General features: G+C 41.1%; 1 protein-coding gene across 1 annotated transcript in view; it reads left to right on the forward strand.

The window, feature by feature from the left end:
- Positions 1-2,215: 2,215 nt before the first annotated feature.
- Positions 2,216-21,831, forward strand: part of TLCD3A (TLC domain containing 3A) — a 64,365-nt gene continuing 44,749 nt past the window's right edge. Inside the window, exon 1 of the mRNA XM_075195042.1 lies at positions 2,216-2,395. Within this exon, the coding sequence (XP_075051143.1) occupies positions 2,274-2,395 (122 nt within the window). The 5' untranslated portion in view covers positions 2,216-2,273. The remainder of the gene's footprint in view (positions 2,396-21,831) is intronic.

Below are 21,831 nucleotides of genomic sequence, written 5' to 3' on the forward strand. Positions count from 1 at the left end.
CCTTAATCCAGTTCTGGGCCAGGGTGTCAGATTGATACCTAGGGCCTGATTCATTAAGGAACTTAAATTAAGAAGTTTCTTATTTAAGTATCCTGGACAAAACCATGTTAAAATGCAAGGAGTGAAAATTAGTTTTCTATTTTACACATAAGTTAAATACTGTCTGTATTTTTAACATAGCACACAAATATCAACTTTAAATTTCAGTGTACAAATAAGCTATCAAGTATTTGTGTGCTACATGAAAAAACAGTCAGCATGTGCAAAACAGAAAACTAATTTTCACCCCTTGCATTTTAACATGGTTTTGTCCAGGAGACTTAAATAAGAAACTTCTTAATTTAAGTTCCTTAATGAATCAGGCCCCTAGTGCTCTGCTCCTCCTACTAGTAGCACTGCTCATATTATTTGTTTTAGATTAACCCTAAAACAAATAATAACCCTATTAGCATATAATCCAAAACAAAAACAAGCCCTTTTGCTGGCAAAAACATAAGGTTTTTAAAGCAAAAGGGCTTTTTGCATTTTGATAAATAAGCCTATGTGTTCAGTACTGTAACAGAATGTTATATAATCTATTTATATAATATGAGTTTTACCCCATTATAATCAGCGAGGTATGCAAAAAAAACAACAAAAAAAACAAAACAAAAGTGCTGTAGGGAGAAGGAACATATAAAATAAAATACAATGTAAATGAGGTTTGTTTTTTGTTGCATTTTCTTGGTTTTCATTATTTATCATTTATAATAATAAAGTATTGCTGTGTTAAGCAACACTAAAATAGCCTCTTTTAATATTGATAGATAAATATATATTGTACCGAAGACCACCCTTTAAGGATGGGCCGCTTCTTATGTGCCAGTGCTATGTGCTTGGCCCCCGACGAAAGTCTGTCAGCCAGCCCCTGCTCTTGAATAGCAAGATATTCTTACTTATAAGTTTTGCTTCCAACTATGTTTGTTACTATTCTATATAGAAAGTTTTCCATATGTTTATATTGATGTTTTATTGCTTGACTTAAGTTAACGTATAAGTAGTTCTACTTTGTGATTCCCTTCAGTAGAAAATGTTTAAAAAATGGATAGTGTCCACTGAGCGCCGGTGCTATGGTCCTTGGCGCCCTAGGCACAGTGTGAAAATCGCCGCCCCCCCAACTTTAAAAATCGCCGCTGTGCTTCCCTCCCCTCAGCTCCCCTCCCCATGTCTTTCTTTAACTTACCTGCATGAAGCTGCTCCTCTCTGCTCTGTCTTCTCCCCTCCACTCACAGACACTGTCGGGCCGTGGTGATGACATCATCACGGCCTGTCACTGTCAGTGAGCGGAGGGGAGAAGACAGAGCAGAGAGGAGCAGCTTCATGCAGGTAAGATTCATAGCCCCTTCCCTCCTCCCCGTGGATTTCCGTTTTTTTTTAAATTTCGAGGCGCCCTGCAGAGCCCGGCGCCCCCTAGGCAATTGCCTAACCTTGCCTAATGGGAGCGCCGGGCCTGTGTCCACTTTGTAACTTGATTTGATGCATAAAATATTGTTGGCCCAGTATAAAGACAAATGAGTTTTATGAAAATGACCCCATCCCCTTTAAGGACTAAGACAAATTCTGGCTCAAAATAATTTCAACCTTGATAAACTACAGTATAGCTACTTTTTCACGTTGGTAAAAATTGTACGTGTACCCAATTTGCCACCTGATTTAATACATAAAACATAGTTGTGCCAAGCTAAATAAAAGTGGATTTTATGTAAATGACTACATCTACCATCTACACCTAAAATCTTGTAGGGTCAGTACAAATAAAGCATTATTTGTATTTAAGATATCCCCTTGTGGATGTCCGCTGTCAAATTACTAGGCCAAACTAATTTAACCCTGCAAAATCTAGTTATGTATTCAAATTGGTGAAAATGTGTCTGTGTGCCAAGTTTATCATCTGATTGCATGCCATAAAAACCTGGAACTAGGCTAAATACAAATCTATATTTATCCTAGCCTCCACTAACAAATATATCATTTGAATAAGATGTTGGAGCACGAATAATAAGAGAATAAGAAGCTAATTTCTCTGCACTCTGATGCATTACAGCTGAAGTTGTGTAGGTGGGCGTGGCCTCGGTGTTTGTGACGAGTCTCGTTTATTGGCATTTTGTGGTGTGGTTAAGCAATTGTTACGCCACCTGTGGGTGGGATTACGACTGTGACGCTGGAGTGGGCGGACCGTATTGTTGGCAGACAGCTCCTGGATTTGGGCATTAAGCTAGGTGTTCTTGGGCACGATGTGGCACGTCCTTGCCGCCGGATCCCTCTTGTTCCCGCTGCTTTATCTGCTGTGCAGCCGCTGTGCCCGCAGAGCCCTGCCAGGATGGTCAGAAGCGGACTGCTCGCTCATCAGTGTCAGGTAGCTGACTTTACCGAAACATCTGTTTCCTCATTGATTAATATCTGGAAAGTGTGCTGCACAGAGCAGGGGTACATGAGAGATGGGAGGCCTGGCACACACATTGAGGGGCACCCGAGTTCTAAGGTCTGATACTTTTCTTTTCCTCCTGTGCTGCTCATCATACCTAAACATCTGTATCCTGCCTACATCTCATAGCTTGCATCTCATACACACGTACAAGCTAGACTGTCCATTTCTTATATACATAAAGTCTGCATAACAGATTGTCATAAATGTACTCGCCGAGTGCCTGCATTCCATCTACATACAGACAGACTATACTATATATACATCTATATGCTCTGCTTCTCATACCCCATGGATTAACTGTACATATCATAGGCATAATATAGATTTACTGTATATATCATAGGCATAATATAGATTTACTGTACCTCATGTACAAATAGCCAGCCTGCATTCCATGTTCGTAAAACATATAGGGACTGATGCAGAGCTGACTGCAATTGCACCCAAATCGCAAGCACAAATTGCATTCACTGAAAAAGCCACAATTGTGGGCATATGCAAAGCTGCAACTAAATGTGCAGGTCTTCCCCAGTACCATATGCGCCAGGTTTACTCCATGGAATATTTAATAACTTATGCCCATGTTTCTCACAATTTCTTTGGTTTGCAAAATATGTATTCGCCATTATGCATCAATAAAAAAAAAATCAAAATCCTGTCTAAAACAACTCCCACTTGCATACATTCTAAAAAAAATTGCTTGAACACGCTCACAAAAACATATAAATATATGTTTGCGCACCTGTCAGCGTCAGCAGAGTATTCACAAACAGCCAATCCCAAGTAGTTCACTACTGCTGGTGGCCGTCATCATCATCCGCTATTTTTAACTGCCCTTGACAATCAGTAAATAACTTGGCTTGGAGAGACATATATGTGTCTGTGTTCCAGTCTACATCTGTTCTTAATTGCGCAAACACACCCTTACTGTACTTGACCTATGTTAGAATTCCCCTCCCCCATCCCGCCTCTCCAGATGCAAGCAGGTGTCAGTGCCAGAATCAAGCAAATTTGCATAGGCTCATATATACGCTGCCAAGTGATGAAGTGCTCAATCTGCATCACCCCCGGCCCCCATAGCCTCTACTTCATGTAGAAGACTGATTTTCTATTAAAAGAGAAGGAATCAAAATTTTGCCTTAACTTGTCTTTAGGATTGTCCTTGTTTGTATTACATATTCTGTCATTTTATACCGGCATATTCCTCTTTCTGCTTCCTCAGGGTTAGACAAATCACAGGAGTCTGGTAGCCAATGCGTCTCAAAAAAAAACTGCAGGCATTTTACTTTTGTGAGTCATTTTTGTTCGGCACATCTTCCATGGTTCCTTGAAAGCATCCTGATGGCTCCAAGATTGTACATTATATTATTTTGTACACCCACTGTGCTTCCTTCAATTATTGAAAATGTCTCGTCTTTCCTCATAGTCTGTCTTCATCTCATTAACATGTATATTAGCACAATAACTATATCTCATATATATGTGTAGACCAAACAAAACATGTCTATATATTCAAGCATTTGCTTCTAATTAAGATATCAGGTTAATCTGTCAAAACTTTTGGAAATATACATTAAAGGTCAAACTGGTTCCTAGATTTTCTCTGCTTGGATCCTGAATTTTTATTATAATGTATTTGCATATCATTAAAGAGCCACCAAACCTAGAAAACAAGTTATATAGCAAAAAACCATAATAATAATAACAGTCACAAACAGGGCTGCCATCAGAAACTGTGGAACCCAGTACTATCTGGAACCCCCGCCTCCTTCCCTCTTCGCCGTAAATGCCCCATCCCTCTTCGCTGTACATGTCCTTCTTCCTCATCACATTACATGCCCCCCCCCCCTTATCACAGTAAACGCCCCAAATAATTTATTCGTTGTTGATGTGCTGTGGCATCTCCCAGTCACTGATGGAAGCGCGCCCCATAGTGATAACGTCACCTAACCTATCACTGGTTGGGAGCCGCTGCATTATTGAAAAATATTCAAGAGTCAAGTGGTCAGACTAAGGAGCCCAAACAGATGGAGGGGTCTATCCAAGCCCACTAGTCTGTTTGTACCAGCTGTATCCCCCTGATGGTGGCCCTAGTCGCAAATACATATATAATATATATGGACAGAGCATGATATATTTTACATTGTATTTACATTTACTATACAACTCATTGCAAGCAATGATTTGAGGTTCAAATATAAGGGGAAAGTCCCCCACACTAGAAATATATATTGTTATAATGTCAAGCCCTTGAAAGAAATCATTCCTATACCCTTTAATTAAGGTAATTTATTTATCTCCGAGCGGTCTTTAAGTAGTCAATAAACTGTGACAATAAAGAAAAATAAACTACTTTTCTATGAGCCACTCCTAGGGCTTATTACCTATGATACCTATTAAGAAGGATTTGTAGCTTAATCCACTAAAGATAAATCACTGTACATCATTAAAATATAACTTTAATTTCAGAATCGTAAAACAAATGATCTAAATGTGAAATATATTGATAAAATCAATAGAGCTAGTAAGGCGCCACAGTGCTCCGCAGCGCTGTACAGTAGGGTAAACAGGATATGCATAAAACAGGGACATACAAGGTAGACAAAATAAATGTAGACATGAAAACAAAGGGTATGAAGGACCCTGCTCATTAGAGAGCTTATATTCTAAGTGGAAGAGGGCACAACTGAAATAAGAGGAGCAAATGTGGCTTAGAGTGGAGGTTGGGATGGTTGTGATGGTGTATTATTGTGAATAGTATAATCATGGATAAGGAATAAGCTTGAAAAAGAGATTGATTTTCAGAGAACATCTACAAGCCATTGGAAAGCCTGACTGGTCGTGGTAGGGAATTACATAAGCAGGGAGCAGCACAGGAGAAATCTTGTAGGCAGTATTAATGGGTGGTTACCAGAGAGGAGAGAAGGTGCAGGTCAGAGGTAGATCTAAGATGGCGAAAGGGAGAGTATTTTGATATGAAATTTGAGACGTATGAAGGGGTGGTGTTGTTGAGGGCTTTGTAGGTAAGGGTGAGTAATTTGAATTGGTTTCTGGAGGATACAGGGGGCAGTGTAGGGATTTGCAAAGTGGTGCAGCAGATGTGGAGTGGTGAGAGAGGAAGATCAGTCTTGCAGCAGCATTTAGGATGGATTGAAGTGTGGATATATGGGTGTCGGGAATACCAGATAGCAGGAGGTTGCAGTATTCAAGATGAGAGATGATGAGAGAATGGATAAGTGTTTTGGTATTATGTTGAGTAAGAAAAGGGTGTATTCTGGTTATGTTTTTAAGGAAGAATAAAGCAGAGGGCAGAGTCAAGTGTGACACCAAGTCAATGGGCTTGGGAGACTGAAGAAATTGTGGTGTTATTAACAGTAAGGGAGATTGCAGGAGGGATGATAGTAAGCTCTGTCTTGGACATGTTGAGCTTTAGGTAGTGTTGGGACATCCATGTGGAGATAGCTGAAAGACAATTGGTTGCACTAGATAGTACAGAAGGGGAGAGGTCATGGGAAGAGATACAGATTTTGGGTGTCATCAGTGTAGAAGTGGTTTTCGAGTCCAAGTGAGCGAATTAGTGCCCCAAGAGAAGAGGTGTAAAATAAAAAAAGTAAAGGGCCAAGAACAGTGCCTTGTGGGACCCCAACAGATAGTAGGAGTGGAGGGGAGGATGTGCCAGAGGTAGAAACACTAAAGGAGCGGTAGGAAATAACTGTGTCAAGAAGGCCAATGGAGTGAAGGGTGTATAGGAGAAGAGGGTGATCAACAGTGTCAAAATCAGCTGAGGGGTCTAGGAGAAGGAGTATGGAGAAATAACCCTTGGGGGGGTATGTTTACTAAACTGTGGGTTTGAAAAAGTGGAGATGTTGCCTATAGCAACCAATCAGATTTTTGCTGTCATTTTGTAGAGTGTGCTAAATAAATGATAGCTAGAATCTGATTGGTTGTTATAGACAGCACCTCTGCTTTTTCAAACCTGCAGTTTAGTAATATACCCCTTAGACTTTAGATCATTGATCACATTTGTGAGAGCAGTTTTAGTGGAATGTTGGGGACAAAAGCCTGATTGCAGAGAGCCAAGAATGGAGTGAGAGGAGAGAAAGTGTGACAGGCGTTTGTATGCTAATCACTCAAGTAGTTTGGAGTCAAAGGGGAGGAGAGAGAGAGGCTGGATGGAGAGATGTTTCTCTAGAATTGGTGAGATGTGCGCATGTTTAAAGGAGGATGGAAATGTGCCAGTGGAAAGAGACAGGTTGAAGAGGTGAGCTAGAGGTGGGCATGCAGTAGAGGAGAGGAGGGAATCATGTTGAGGGGACAGGCTATATGGTGAGATGAGTTTAGAGACTTCGTCTTCAGTTGCTGGAGAGAATAAATTAAGGCAGCGGTTCCCAAAGTGTGAGCCGTGGCTCACTGGGGTGCCGCGGCGCTGTCACGGGTGCCGCGATCATCCTTGGGGGGGATACAAAAGAAGAAGAGGAACTTACCAATCCAGCGCCGGATCCTCCTCACTGTTCTCACTGACTGCCAGGCATGACGTCATCACGTCTGACAGTGTCAGTGAGGAGCAGCAGCAGAGAGAAGACATCAGAAAAGAAGACAGCAGAAAATGAGGAAGAAGGTATGTAAAGGAACGGAGAGTGAAGGGGGCACAGAGAGAGAGAGAGACGCTGAAGGAGGGGAGGGGGACACAGAGAGAGAGATGCTGTAGGATGGGAGGGGGACACAGAGAGAGACGCTGATGGAGGGGGGCACAGAGAGAGACGCTAAATGAGGGGAGGGGGACAGAGAGAGAGAGACGCTAAAGGAGGGGAGGGGGACACAGAGAGAGAGACACTGAAGGAGGGGAGGGGGACACAGAGAGAGACGCTGAAGGAGAGGGGCACAGAGATAGACGCTAAAGGAGGGGGGGACACAGAGAGAGAGACACTGAAGGAGGGGAGGGGGACACAGAGAGAGAGACACTGAAGGAGGGGAGGGGGACACAGAGAGAGAGACACTGAAGGAGGGGAGGGGGACACAGATGCTGAAGGAGGGGAGGGGGACACAGATGCTGGAAGAGGGGAGGAGGACACAGAGAGAGAGAGAGATGCTGAAGGAGGGGAGGGGGACACAGAGGGAGCTGGCAAAGCGGGTCGGACACAGTGTGTGAGCTGGCAAAAAGGGGGACACAGTGCGTGAGATGGCAAAGAGGGGGACACAGAGTGTGAGATGGCAAAGGGGATACAGAGTGATATGGTGAAGGGGGGCAATAATATTAATGGGCACAATGTGATGGTGAATGGGTCTAAATACATCTTACGTCATTTTGACCCAACTACTTTAAAAACGGGACTACCTGGTAATTATTTTGGCTTAGGGGTGCCTTGGAAAAATTATGGTGACCCTAAGGGTGCCTCGAACTGAGAAAGTTTGGGAAGCACTGAATTAAGGGTAGATTGGGGAGTGTAGGTGGGGTGTGTGGAATTTGTGATAAGGAAATATAATATATTTCTTTTCATGCTTTCTGTCTCTAAAAAGCTTGAATATCTCAATATCAAATATAAACTGTTATATTGGTAATGCTCATTTCTATAGTGTTATGGGTTTTGTTAAAATATACACCTTTTATACCTTGTGTTATTACGAAAATAATGTTGTCATCCGTTACCAGTACAGGAATGACACTGGAGTGCTGGAACTTATTTTATAATAGTGCAATAGCTAGAATGTCATATGATTCATCAATTACTAGACTAGGGACAGTATTTGTGAATTATTAACGTGCTATTGATATGCGTCGCTCTGATATGATTTGTTATAGTACTCCTCCTATACCCTCTGTTGTTCCACCATTACTAATGCCATCAGTAGCTACTGCTAAAACACTATCTTGGAGTCTTAAGATACTTAGGGCTAGATTTACTAAGCTGCGGGTTTGAAAAAGTGGGGATGTTGCCTATGGCAACCAATCAGATTCTAGCTTTCATTTGTTTAGTACCTTCTACAAAATGACAGCTAGAATCTGATTGGTTGCTATAGGCAACATCCCCACTTTTTCAAACCCGCAGCTTAGTAAATCTAGCCCTTAATGTGTTATTAAAGTTAGTATTTACAGTTTAGATCCAAATCCCTTGTAAGGTTGTTCCAGTGAATGAATGTCAGGTTTAGAATATTGTTAATTAAATTATTAAACTTGTAACAGTGTCTAATTGCGTCCCATGACATAAGGATGTCGGCCTGTCGGAAATATCTTCCAGCATTTGCCTCAGATTGTTTCAACAACAGTTTCCTCTCTATTATCTGACAAGTATTGTTGGTTGCAGCGATGTTGTTCTATATGAATGAGCTATTGTACATTCCGCTTCTGCCTGTGTAATTATGCTGTTGTACAAATCTCTTCAGCAAGCGCTTTCTATATCTAAAAAGCTTGAATATCTCAATATCATATGGCACTTGCAACACGTAGCTCATATCACGGCTACATTCACAGTGTCTTATATAGTTATTCTCCATAATTTACTCTGTCATCAGTGTGCTTTCACTGTTATGTACTTCATTGTCACACATATAGTTTGACTAAAAAAGTTTTAGCACTGTGATTCTATGCAGCACTTTCCTCGAGTTCAATTGCCAGCATCTGCATTATATTCAAGCTGCCCTCTAGAACTGGTTATTTGCTCGACTCTTCTACTGTCAAAGTACTGTGTTATTTTGTATCTGATTATTTAACAAACAGTATATTCTTATTGTCTGTAAACCTGAGATCCCCTAAACCGTTGCTCAAAGACCTAATAAAGCATCAGAAGGATGCTGTTAGCCTGACGTATGTTTCGCATGGCACTTTTTCAAAGTGGCAATACTTTTTTGGTTAAACAGCACGAGCACACTGGCAATAGAATGTACAACAGAGAACAACCATATGTGTCATTTTGAATGGATGGATATTCGAGCATTTAGAGAGAGATTGGATTTGTTACATTTAACTCTCTCCTCCCCCCCCCCCCCCCCCACTATCCTCCCACTCTGCCACCAACTATGTCTCCTTTTTCTCCTCCAAAATTGAGGCTATCAGACTCGAGATCTCCTCCTTGATTCATTCTCCTGCCACCTTAATTGCTCCGCCTTCCTCTAACATCCAATCTGATGCTCCTTCCACCTTAGCTCAGGTGAAGAAGTCCACTCCTTAACTTTCTTTCTCTCCCCCCTCTCCCTGCCACCTGGACCCCATTCCTTCTCACTTCCTTCGCTCCCTGTCCCCTACTGCCTGCTTCTACCTTGCTCACCTCTTCAGTCTGTCACTCTTCATTGCCATTGTCCCCTCTTCCTATAAACATGCCCTTATGTCTCCCATCCTCAAAAAAACAAATCTTGACCACATCTCACTCGCCAATTACCACCCTATCTCTCTTCTCCCCTCTAAATTACTCCAGAGGATATTCTGCAACCGCCTCACTAGGCACCTCTAGAACAACTCCCTCCCTGACCCTCTCCAATCTGGCTTCCACCCCCTTCACTTCACTGAAACTGCCCTGGCCAAAGTTACTAATGACCTCGGCTAACTCTAAGGGTCATTTCACCCTGCTCATCCTCCTGGACCTATCTGCGGTCTCCGACACTGTCGGCCTCCGACACCGTTGTGCCTCCTGTCTGTATGCCCTCCCTTTAGGATGTAAGCTCTTACAAGCAAGGCCCTGTTCCCTTCTGTCTCTCTACATATTATTCTACTCCAACTTCACTGTGTTAGCTATGTTTGGATCTTTTGAAGTCCTGATACTTTTTGTTTATTGTTCTGTACAGTTTTACCCTGTGTAGTCCACTGTCTGCATTATGTACGGTGCTGCGGAAACCTTGTTGCACCCTATAAATAAAGATTAATAATAATTTGCTGAAGTGAACTGCATAACAGCAATATTATACTGGCAGAAGCAGAATGAATAATGGTCCAATCACACAGGATAAATATTGCCACAACCAGTCATACACAGTACTTTAACAATATAACAAAAGAGCGGAAGTCGTTGTAACTGACTTTACTTGTCAGTTTGAACAAGATGCAGACGCTAGGAATTAAACTAGAGAAAAGCACAGTTAAACTATATGTATGACAATGAAGTACATAACAGTGAAAGTACACTGATGACCGAGTAAATTACGGAGAATAACTGTGTAAGACACTGTGGGGTCGATTCAATTCTGCCGAGAATAATGCGGCGTTAATACGGTAAAACTGCGCATAATTACACCCTTAATACGGTAATTTCAACGGTGGATTTTTACTTGCGGCTCCCTGAGCTGCGAGATGAAATCCAGGTTAAAATTACCGTATTAACGGTAATACTGCTAACGCCGCACTATTTGCGGCAGAATTGAATCGGCCACTGTGAATGTTGCCGAGATGTGCTGCATGTTGCAAGTGCTATATGATATTGAGATATGTAATCTTCTTAGAGATAAAAAAGCACTTGCTGAAGAGATTTGTACAATGGGATACTTACACAGGCAGAAGTGGAATGTACAATGGCTCAATCATATAGAATCAGCATCGCTGCAACCAACAAAACTTGTCAGTCAATAGAGAGGAAACTCTGGGGCAAGTGCTGTAAGATATTTCCGACAAGCTGACAACCTTTTGTCACAGGATGCATTTAGACACTTTGTTACAAACTTAACAATTTAATTTTAACAATATTAAATACCTGACAGACATTCATTCCCAGGAACAGCGATTGATCTTTAATGGATTAAGCTACAAATCCTTCTTAATAGGTATTATAGGTAATAACCCTTAGGAGTGTCTCCTATAAAAGTAGTTTCTTTTTTTTCTTTAGCGACAAGCAATGATTTGACTAATCTGCAAATGTTGTAGTTTTTGATAAATTGCACACAATTTTATCATTATTGGGCATGCATAATCTGTTTGTGATTTGTAATTACTGCATTAATTGCATCAGGTAAGACAGTATTTAATATCATTGTTCTGATCACATTACTCACCCTGCACCTGTGTAGTGCTTCTGATTGGTGATGTGCATACAGTGGGGCGGGCCTTATGCAATAGCATAATCCAGGGGCACCTCAGAGGGACGGGCTGGCAGGACCCTGGAGATCACACAGGTGCATGGTCGGTAATTTACTATATATAGTCCACATTTTGTCTTGTTTATGTACTATAACCCAGAGGAGAGTTGATCTTTTGTAACTGAAACATTGGATGCACAATAAGAAACGCCTATCACTGAGAATTCTTGTCTGTGAAAATCCTTGAGTGCCACTTCGTTTGGATCCTATATACAGTACATGATACAGTACATGATGTATTAATTGGAGTGCCAGCTCCAGGTCTGTCTGTCTGGCTGGCCATCTATCTATCTATCTATCTATCTATCTATCTATCTATCTATCTATCTATCTATCGATCTAATCCAGCAGAGACACAGTTACACATAGACTACTACTGATTAGTTATTTGGGGGGATAGGTACATGGCAAACATGATGCACTTTTGTTGTGCTTTGTAAAGGCATTTTCAGTGCACCTATGCCCGCAATTTAATGATCTGTATGCTACATCTATTTGCTTTATTCCGTCACTTGATATGGAACTGTTCTAGTTAATTATGGACAGTGGCTGTAAATTTTCTACATGGAGGGATATAAGAGAGAGTTTTATACTGTATACCATTAAATGAATTTAAGGGAATACACAGACTTGGCTTAGAGGCTGGGAAATTATACAAAGCAAGTTATTGGATACTTATGTTTATTGAAGATAGAGGGCCTGATTCATTAAGGCATGCAAAACAAATGTAAATTGCATTTTTTTTCTTTTGACCGCATGAAAATCGGGCTTACACATGTACGAATTCAACAAAGACCAGAACTGAAAGTCTGTTGTTGAATATGGTTCTAGGTCCACTCTGCTCTAACAGTCAACACACTGCAAGATACGTCCAATACATATGTGGAATATAAAGTCCCAAAAGCATGCACAGAAAAAAAAAATATTAAGTTATTGTCACCTGTTAATAATATAGGGCCTGATTCATTAAATGAAGAGGTATCTTATTTCAGTCTCCTGGACAAAACCATGTTACAACGCAAGGGGTGCAAACTAGTATTCTGTTTTGCACATAAGTTAAATACTGACTGTTTTTTCATGTAGCACACAAATACTTTATAGCTTATTTGTACACTAAAATTTAAAGTTGATATTTGTGTGCTACGTTAAAAATACAGACAGTATTTAACTTATGTGTAAATTAGAAAACTAATTTTCACCCCTTGCATTTTAACATGGTTTTGTACAGGAGACCTAAATAAGATACCTCTTCATTTAAGATCCTTAATGAATCAGGCCCATAGTCATTAATGACAAACCATGAAAAAAAAGAAAGTTTTTTTTTTCCCCTCCCCACAAGTTACGTTTATTAGGATGTTATGAATGTCTGCTGTATATAAAATGCATTTTTTTTAGTTGCTCCTGACTGAAAACGCATGTTCTAACATACGCGACCATCATCACTATCACTTGCACTTACAGCTGACCTGTAGCTGGTGCAACTGATATGACAGAAAAAAAATACCTTTGAGATACCCAAAGCTTGAATTTAGCTTGGCACGGCTTTACTGTACATAGACTATGTGCATACGCCCATTCCCCTCCGCATTCCGCACATGAACTTGCAGGCTGGCGTAAAAGTTCTTTGCACTCAAAGATTAATTGGATGTTGCTGCATACACTGGTGTATGGTCCTGTTCTGAGCATGTGCAAAGTGTTTTTACACAAAATACAGCACATGTCGCTATTTACATCCTTTAATGAATCAGGCCCAGAATGTAAACCCCATTCAATGTAATTGATATATTAATCTGTTCTCAGGGACTTCTTCTATATCATAACACTGTTACCAGAAATATATAAATGTTACAATGTCACAGGCTTTGATATTTGGTTGAAAATTGGTGCGTTGCACCATGCTCTTCCAAGTTCAGTCTGTTCCTTTGTATGGTTAAAACCAGCTTCAACAGTGTACAAACTTGGGAATGTAAGTAGAAATGGTTCAACTGCTGCACGAAACATGAGCAATTTTGTAGCAGTATTTACATTGCTTCAATAGTCACTGAGGCTTTTACTTTTGAAAAATGATTTAAGTACGAGATCAGGACAGTCGGGAGGTATGTTTTTGGACCATAATTCAGAATGGAGCAATTATGAAAAGTTTTTAAACAACTCTAATGCACAAGAAGCTAAGGAAACACAATTGTTTCAAAAGCAGGAAGTTCTAGTTTAAAGACCATTTATATTCATGGTTAAAATCTCAGAATGATGTTTAATGCAAGGGGAGGCTGACACACCAGATCGAGTCATTTTGGCTCCGACCCTGCGACTCAATGGCGCCATACCGTCATTAAGACCTGCATCCATCCTGCCCTCTTTACTAGGAAGTGGGAGAGAGATGGGAGAAAGACCTACTCTCCCTGGGGTCAGGAAGTGCTATCTGAAATTCTTAATCTCCCTAGCACTCCCAGACAAAGGTACGTGGAAAACTTTTGTTTCAGAACGAAATGCATCAGCTATTGCTAGTGTAGAGGTTATTTTAAAGGGTGGCCACCTGTTCTTAGTATCGCTATAAGAGAGGATTTTCTACATTGCTGCACTGCAGATTTTGGTCCCAGGATCTGGCGAACTAAGACATGATTACTTAGTGAACTTGTATCTGATTGCGGAGATCAGTGTTATGGAATACTTTACCCAGGACTTCGGTAAACAAGTAAGCAAGTATTCTTTTGAATCACTGAGATAAATATATTTTGTGCCACACTGTGGTGGAATAGTATCGGATATTGCTTACATAATAACAACGCCATCTGAATAGGATGAGTGGTCACATTACTGCAAGTGAGGATTAAGGAGCTGCAATTGTCCTAAGACCTATACAGCTATTGACTGTATTTTTGCAAAGTTTGAAGTTCTCTCTGGAGTATAGATTCTATTTTCACAAGAAAGGAGATTTATGAGCATACAGAAGGATTCTTCTGAAAATGCAAAAGACTATTCATTGAGATTTTAAGTGATCACTTTTACCTTTGTGCTGTGGGCCGTTATCTCTGAATTTGGTTGATATTAAGGAAAGGTTTTATTATCATATTTTTGGTATTCTATGTTTCTTTTTATATTTCTATGGTTTTATGAACCTAATTAAATTTATTAATTCTATTTCTGCCCTCTCTGTTCTAATTATTATGAATGGAATTTAGAGCGCTGTTTATTATTAATTTAGTAGTTTCTGTGAAGGGAGTAAGTAGCAATCCTTTTTTTTTTTTTTTTTTTTCTACAGCAGTCTTTTCCATTTGTGTATTATATTATTTTGTTTATAATTTAATTGTTTATATATATTATCCATCCTGCGCCTGAGTAGTTAATTTTTTGCTTTTCATTTGTATCATGATCCCCCCCCAATATACAGCTCTACATATAGTATTTCAGCACTTTATAAATAAAAGATAACAATAATACATATGCTTATAGACAGATAAACATAGAAATAAGTAATGTTAAATAGGATAGATAAACAAATAAATAGAAATAGAATAGAACTGGCATATACAGAGAAACATGGAGAACATATGCATCAGACTTTGCCTTCTGTTGCCCATGACAATTGTACTTCCTTTCCCACAGATGGCAGGCTTGGGAGCAGGAACAATTGAAGGTCAAAGTTAGTTACAGTTTGCTTTGAAAACTCACTGGGTCCTGTCACCTGGTACACCCAGTCGAGTGACTGGGTTCTTCATCATTGTGCAGAAACAACAGCTACAAGTGCAAGCAGTACTTATGTATATAAATAAAATGCAGAATCAATCTAGTTCTAGTTCTCTGGTTCTGTCCATGCCTGGTTCTGCTCTTACCTTGCAAACTGCACCTTCTCTGTCTCCACGTCCGGCTCTTCCACCGCCCCCACGCCCCTCCAAGTAGGAGTCCCCCAGGGCTCTGTTCTCGGCCCCCTTCTCTTTTCCCTCTACACTTCCTCCCTTGGTGCGCTCATCTCCTTTGGTCTTCAGTATCACCTTTATGCTGACGACATTCAACTCTACATCTCCTCTCCTGATCTCTCGTCCACCCTCCTCTCTCGTGTATCTGACTGCCTCTCTGCCATCTCCTCCTGGATGTCCTCACGCTTTCTCAAAATTAACATCTCCAAAACGGAACTCATAGTCTTTCCTCCTTCCAGACTCCCCTCTCACCACAACCTCTCAATCGTTGTTAACAACACTACCATCTCATCTGTCACCCTTGACTCCTCTCTCTCTTTTGCCCCCCACGCCCAATCCCTTGCTCAAGCCTGTCGCTTCCAACTGCGCAACATTGCCCGCATCCGACCCTTCCTTTCACAAGACGCCACCAAAACCATCACCCATGCACTTATCATCTCCCGCCTGGACTACTGCAACCTCCTCCTCACTGGCCTCCCCCTCTCCCATCTCGCCCCGCTCCGATCTGTACTCAATGCAGCTGCCAGACTTATCTTTCTCTCACGTCGCTCCTCCTCTGCCTCCCCTCTCTACCAGGCCTTACACTGGGGCTCCCTTTCCCTTACAGAATCCTCTTTAGACTCCTTACTAAACTCCTTACTACCACTTACAAAGCTCTCTCCCAGTCTACTGCTCCCTACATCTCTAACCTCCTTACCATTCATACTGCCGCTCGCTCCCTGCGCTCGGCAAACGACCGTCGCCTCTCCTCCACTCTCATTACCTCTTCCCACTCCCGAGACCAAGACTTTTTCTGTGCTCCTTCAAGCGGGCACTCAAAACTCACCTGTTCCTGAAAGCCTACCAACCATCCACTTAACCCCTTATCCACTCTGCTTGTTCTCCCTCCTCTCCCCTGGTCCCTTTTTCTCCATTGTATCACTGCCTCCCTTCGTGCCTGTTTTGTCCAACCTCCCTTAGGATGTAAGCTCGTATGAGCAGGGCCCCTCTCCCCTCCTGTCTTCATACCGACTCTTCTGCTCCGCCCTCACTCCATATGTCTGCCCGGAGTTTCCGAAGCATTGGTACTTAGTGTTTATTGTTCTGTGATGTTTTACCCTGTATGGTCTACTGTTCGTATTATGTAAGGCGCTGCGAAAACCCTGTGGCGCCCAACAAATAAATGATGATAATAATAATAATAATAGTGTAAGTGCTAGGTAGCCAATATTGAATGGTATGGGCCAACTGAGGCAGAGACTCAAATTTAAGATCTTTGCTACAGTTGGAGTAATCAGCAGTGCAGCACCTATAAGTGGAATATGTGTAGCTCTTTACTTCTCTGCATTGGCCCACACTGTCACATTGCAAATTTGGACGTTTTATTGAACTGATAGTCTCACCATGTTTATGCTGTATGAGAACATGGTAGCTAGACTTTGTATTCCTTTGCACAATACTATCATGTAGTGCATAATTCTATCATGTAAATATTAAGGGTTCTAGTTTGCCATGGGCCCTTGGGTCAAAAGTAGCCAACCGTTTACTGCCACCTTTTAGTAATGTCCGATACACTGAAGGGACACAGAAGCAGCAAATAGAGGCAATAAGGGTTATTTACAAAGAATTGTATAAATGGAATGTAGTAAAAAACTGTGAGGAGCATTTTTGTTTGAAGATCCATTCTCCCACATGCGTGTATAAAATGCTCCCCGTGTTTTATAGAAGTCAGCAGTCTATATATTTCCTCCGCCATGTTGCTTCTATTTTCATGCAATTTAATCTAGCTGAAAGTATACGGAAAAGTAGAGTAGAAAAAAAATGCAGTAACTGAACATATATCATGCCGTTTTGAAAAATTTAACTTTCAATAATGCAGTCAAAACCCTATTTACAACGTAAATTTATTAATACACTCAAAAAGGGAAAATAGCGCCACCTGAATGTATTTTTACCTTCCAAAGAACCTTGCGTGTATTAAAATAACTATAAAATATACATCTGTCTCGAAGGTATAGATTAAAAAACATTTATTATACATCATAATCACTGTAAGGAATACCCCAAAAAATACAGTATAAAAATCCCCATGAAACAGATTGTATTATGTGTCCCAATACATTTCATGCATAAAAAGAGAAATATTATGGAACTTCATCTGTATATACTGTAACGATTGTCTCCGGAGGTAAACCCTGAGGTGTTGGATACATGTGTTAGCCTGGTTTAGCGCTGGCCAAACAGAGGCGTGGAGTCTTAACATGTCCCCTGGTCATCACCAAGAACCAGCGCAAAGCGGGATGGACTTTTGCGGCCGGGAACATGCAGGTCGCGGCCCTCTGATCAGCCACTAGGTGTCAGACAGAAGAGAGAAAGGGAAATCTGAACACAGGTCAGCTAGCTGAGGACTGGTACACTGGTGGTGGCGAGCTACAAAATCCATATGCATAAACAAAGACAATTCAAAGATCTACACGGATAACTTCCTACCTATTACTTCGACTATACGCTCCAATCTGAGGGATTGGCTTCAGAAGGACTTTTCCCTGATAGGTAGAGTTAATGTCGTCAAAATGAACTTACTCCCGAGGGTGTTATACCTACCACACACGCTACCAATTCATGTTCCCACTTCATGGTTCAATGAGCTACATAAGGCCATCAGACATTTTGTCTGGAGGGGTAGGAGACCTCGCTTCAGACATGACATACTATATAAATGCAAATGTGATGGTGGTCTACAGCTGCCACATTTTTTCAACATATTATGACGCTGTTATGCTGAATAGGGTCCTAGGGTCACGAGGAGGAAGGGATAGGCAGTGGGTCTGGATTGAAGATTATGTGTTAGAGACAGCGATTGATCCTGTTCCATGGCAGTCTTCTCTTCCCACTGTTAAACACCCGACTATATCTCCCACCCTGGCCAGATGGTCAAAACTGCGCTCTACCCCAAACATCTCCACAAAGCACTCACCCTTGACGGCACTTTTTGACAATCCGGACTTTCCCCCCGGCCTATCGAGACAGTCATTTAAACATTGGATCCAGGCAGGGATAACCCGTGTCGGCCAGCTGGTGGGAAAGTCTGGAGTCATACCTTTTGCTGAGGTACAGGCAAAGTGGGGTCTACCTAATGTGGAAATTTGGAGACATATCCAATTGAGACACTTTGCTTGTTCCAGGGGAATTCGTGAGGAGGCTGACAGGACTCGCATACAGTTTGAGGCCCTTTGCACTGTAGCACACCGCCCTAGGCATAGCCTATTATCCATTTATAAGATGTTGATCGAACAGTCATCCAAAGCGCTACCTAAATTCACAAGGGACTGGCAGCGGGAGTTAGACATAGTCATACCTGAATCAGAATGGGGGAACATATTTCAGCGCACCCACGCTAGTTCAGTCAGTGTGAGAGTGGTCGAAACGCATTTTAAGATACTGACTAAGTGGTACCGGTGTCCCAGTCTCCTAGCAAAAATGGTTCCCGGGGTCCCGGATCTCTGCTGGAGATGTCAGGGAGCTTCGGGTACTCCATTACATATCTGGTGGGATTGCCCAGCAATCAGATCCTTTTAGGATGCGGTCATTCTCATCTCCAAAACGATTGAAGGAACCGAATTACCAAATTGCCCAAGGTTTTGGCCACTTAACGACACTAATATGCCAGTCTCCCAATATAAAAAGTCCTTGGTAAAATACCTCAATGGCACTGCAAAGGCCGTGATACCGGTACACTGGAGGTCACCGCTCGTCCCTACTATAAAAGAATGGTTTGCACGGATAGACTTCTATATGGCAATGGACGAAATAATTTATTCGGCAGAGGATAAAAATAGAGCATTCTACATACTGTGGTCGGAATGGATCGAGTTTAAAAATAAAGGATTGTTCGCTCAGTGGAATGTATGAAGCCCAACACACACCCCCCTCTCTTCCATACCCACCCTTCCACCTCTTCCCTTCCACCTCTTTACCCCCTATCCACATTATTTCATTTTATGTTATTTTCTCCTTTGAGAAAGATTAAGCAAACCTACTTCACCATGGGTGAACTTGCAATTGTTGTAGTGCAATGTAAAGTTCGAAGTATTGGGATTTTGAGCTATTGTTATTGCATATACTTGTATACAATGTTACATTTCAATAAAAATAGATTATATATAAAAAAAAATCCATATGCAGAAGTCTAATAACAAGCCGGGATCTGGTACACAGGCAGTTATCAAGATCCAAGAGAGAGTGGTCAAAACAAACAATAACTGGTACATGAAGGGTTAACAGGCAGAGAGACAAGCGAAGGGAGAAGCCCAGGTAAGCTCAGCTTCTGAGCTTACCTGTGCTGCAGTGTCAGAGTGAGCTTTGTATACTCTGCAGATTTGAATATGCCGCCTCCCAGCCACGATCATGTGACTGGCCGAACCAGCACGTGCTGACCTCTACACAGGTAAGTTTTGTGACATATTCCCACTCTTGAAAAAGGAATCTGTAACAAGTCCACGTCCAGTATTAATACAGTAAGCTGTCTGGCAATATTTGTAATAACTTAGAAAAAGATTATCTGTCTCAATGCTAATAGGGACCTGTAATGATTGTAATAATCTCACACAGAGAGATTCTTTTCCAGGATAGGAATATTAGATTTATGTTTTAATATACATGTCTTACTTTAAATCTAACATATGTATATATGTCTGGCGCAAAAATGTGGACCTATCATCATCAATTCGGAAACTTGCACCAGGCCAATAGAACGCCTAAAGATACTACTCCTATAAAGCATTTATTAAATATATGTGGGGCCTGCTTGACTTTTATCTCCACTTTTCTATTGTACGCAGTTTACATGTGAATACCCCTGGCTCTCTAAACAAGTGGGCGCAAATATGGTCAACTCGGAATACCAACGCAAGTTGTTCGCATATGCGATGCAACCAATTTTACCCAACATTAAGTCCGGCCCATTGTCCATAGTGAGTTTAAACTGCATTCAGTGGTGGATGAACTTGTGAAGTGCAGATGTCCAGATAGATTATTGATCACATACATACTTTTTCAAATTATTTTTATTATTATCCTTTATTTATAGAGCGTCAAAATATTCCACAGCTCTGTAGAATCAGAAAGATGAAATTGAGCATGCCAAGATTAATAATAGTGTCATGAACATAGAGAATTTACATTTATTTAGAAGGGTTAACCTATCACACAATTGTGGAGAATAGGGCCTAAATCATAACTGCAGTGTAAATATGTTATATCAAATGAATCCATTGATAAGTTGAACTACTAAAGTGTAAAATGTGAAGAGAGAAAGTCTGATTTGATGGCTCTGCACTTTGCAATGTGAGAGGATAGGAGTGTCACCTGTGACAGCTTCAAAGAGCCCCTGCTGTGAGATATGTCCTGGCCTGGGATGAAGTTTTGACACCTGAATAGACTTTTAGGAACCGCTCAGCATGGTCTCTGGCTCAAAGAGGCCATGTGCTGACTTAGGCTATATGTGATATAGACAGAAATAATTCAGTTTTAAAATATGCCACTTAAAATCAATAAAAGTAGTGATCAACCACATATTCCTCAATAGCATGACGAAGGGCAGATCATATGTCAAATTAAGAATTCTGCCCCACAGAGAAGTTAAGGAAATGAGTGTAAGCTCTACAAATACAATGTATTTAGGCGCGTTTGGTATCAAAAGATGGACAAATTCATAGGGGATTTATTAATAACAAAACGGGCTGTGTGACACTCCACAGAAAAGTTAGGTCACATAGTAGAATTGGGTAGTAAATCAGGCAACATGCAAATGGTGATTAAAAACATTATCACAGACCACAACCCCAGGGGGGTGGGGAAGGGTGTAAAGGTTTCTTTCAAAATCTGACATGAGTTACAGCAAATTGTCAGTCTTTTGTGAAAATCAATCCACATTGATAAGCTGTCCATCTTCTTGGCCAATTTCCCATGGCACAGAATATGCAGCTCATGTAAGTTATTCTCTGAATGTAATCACTTTTATTTTAAACTGCTTTTGCTTGTGTATGTTATATCAGTTGTTATTAATTATTATTTTTTTTATATCTGAATGCCCTGTACTTTTGTATATTAAATCTATAATTTACTATGTAGCATCCTTGATACGCTAACGAATCCATTGGCCTGTTAAGAAGAAATAGCTCAACCAAGTTAACCCTTTGAATGCCGGTGTGTGATTTGTTGATACATTTGATTAACAAGCTTAGTGTGTGCTTGCATTTACATTTGTGTAACAGTCTTTAGGTGTGAAGAGTTAACCCTTTGTTTGCTGGTGTGGGCCTTGCTAGCCTGTGGGTAGGTAAAAACCGCGTGGGACAGTATATTGGGGTCCTATTGCCCGTATTCAATAGGTGGTGGAAAAACCTGAAGTGTGTG

The sequence above is a fragment of the Mixophyes fleayi genome, chromosome 2 (assembly GCF_038048845.1).
Source record: "Mixophyes fleayi isolate aMixFle1 chromosome 2, aMixFle1.hap1, whole genome shotgun sequence".
In the NCBI taxonomy this organism is placed as follows: Eukaryota; Metazoa; Chordata; class Amphibia; order Anura; family Limnodynastidae; genus Mixophyes; species Mixophyes fleayi.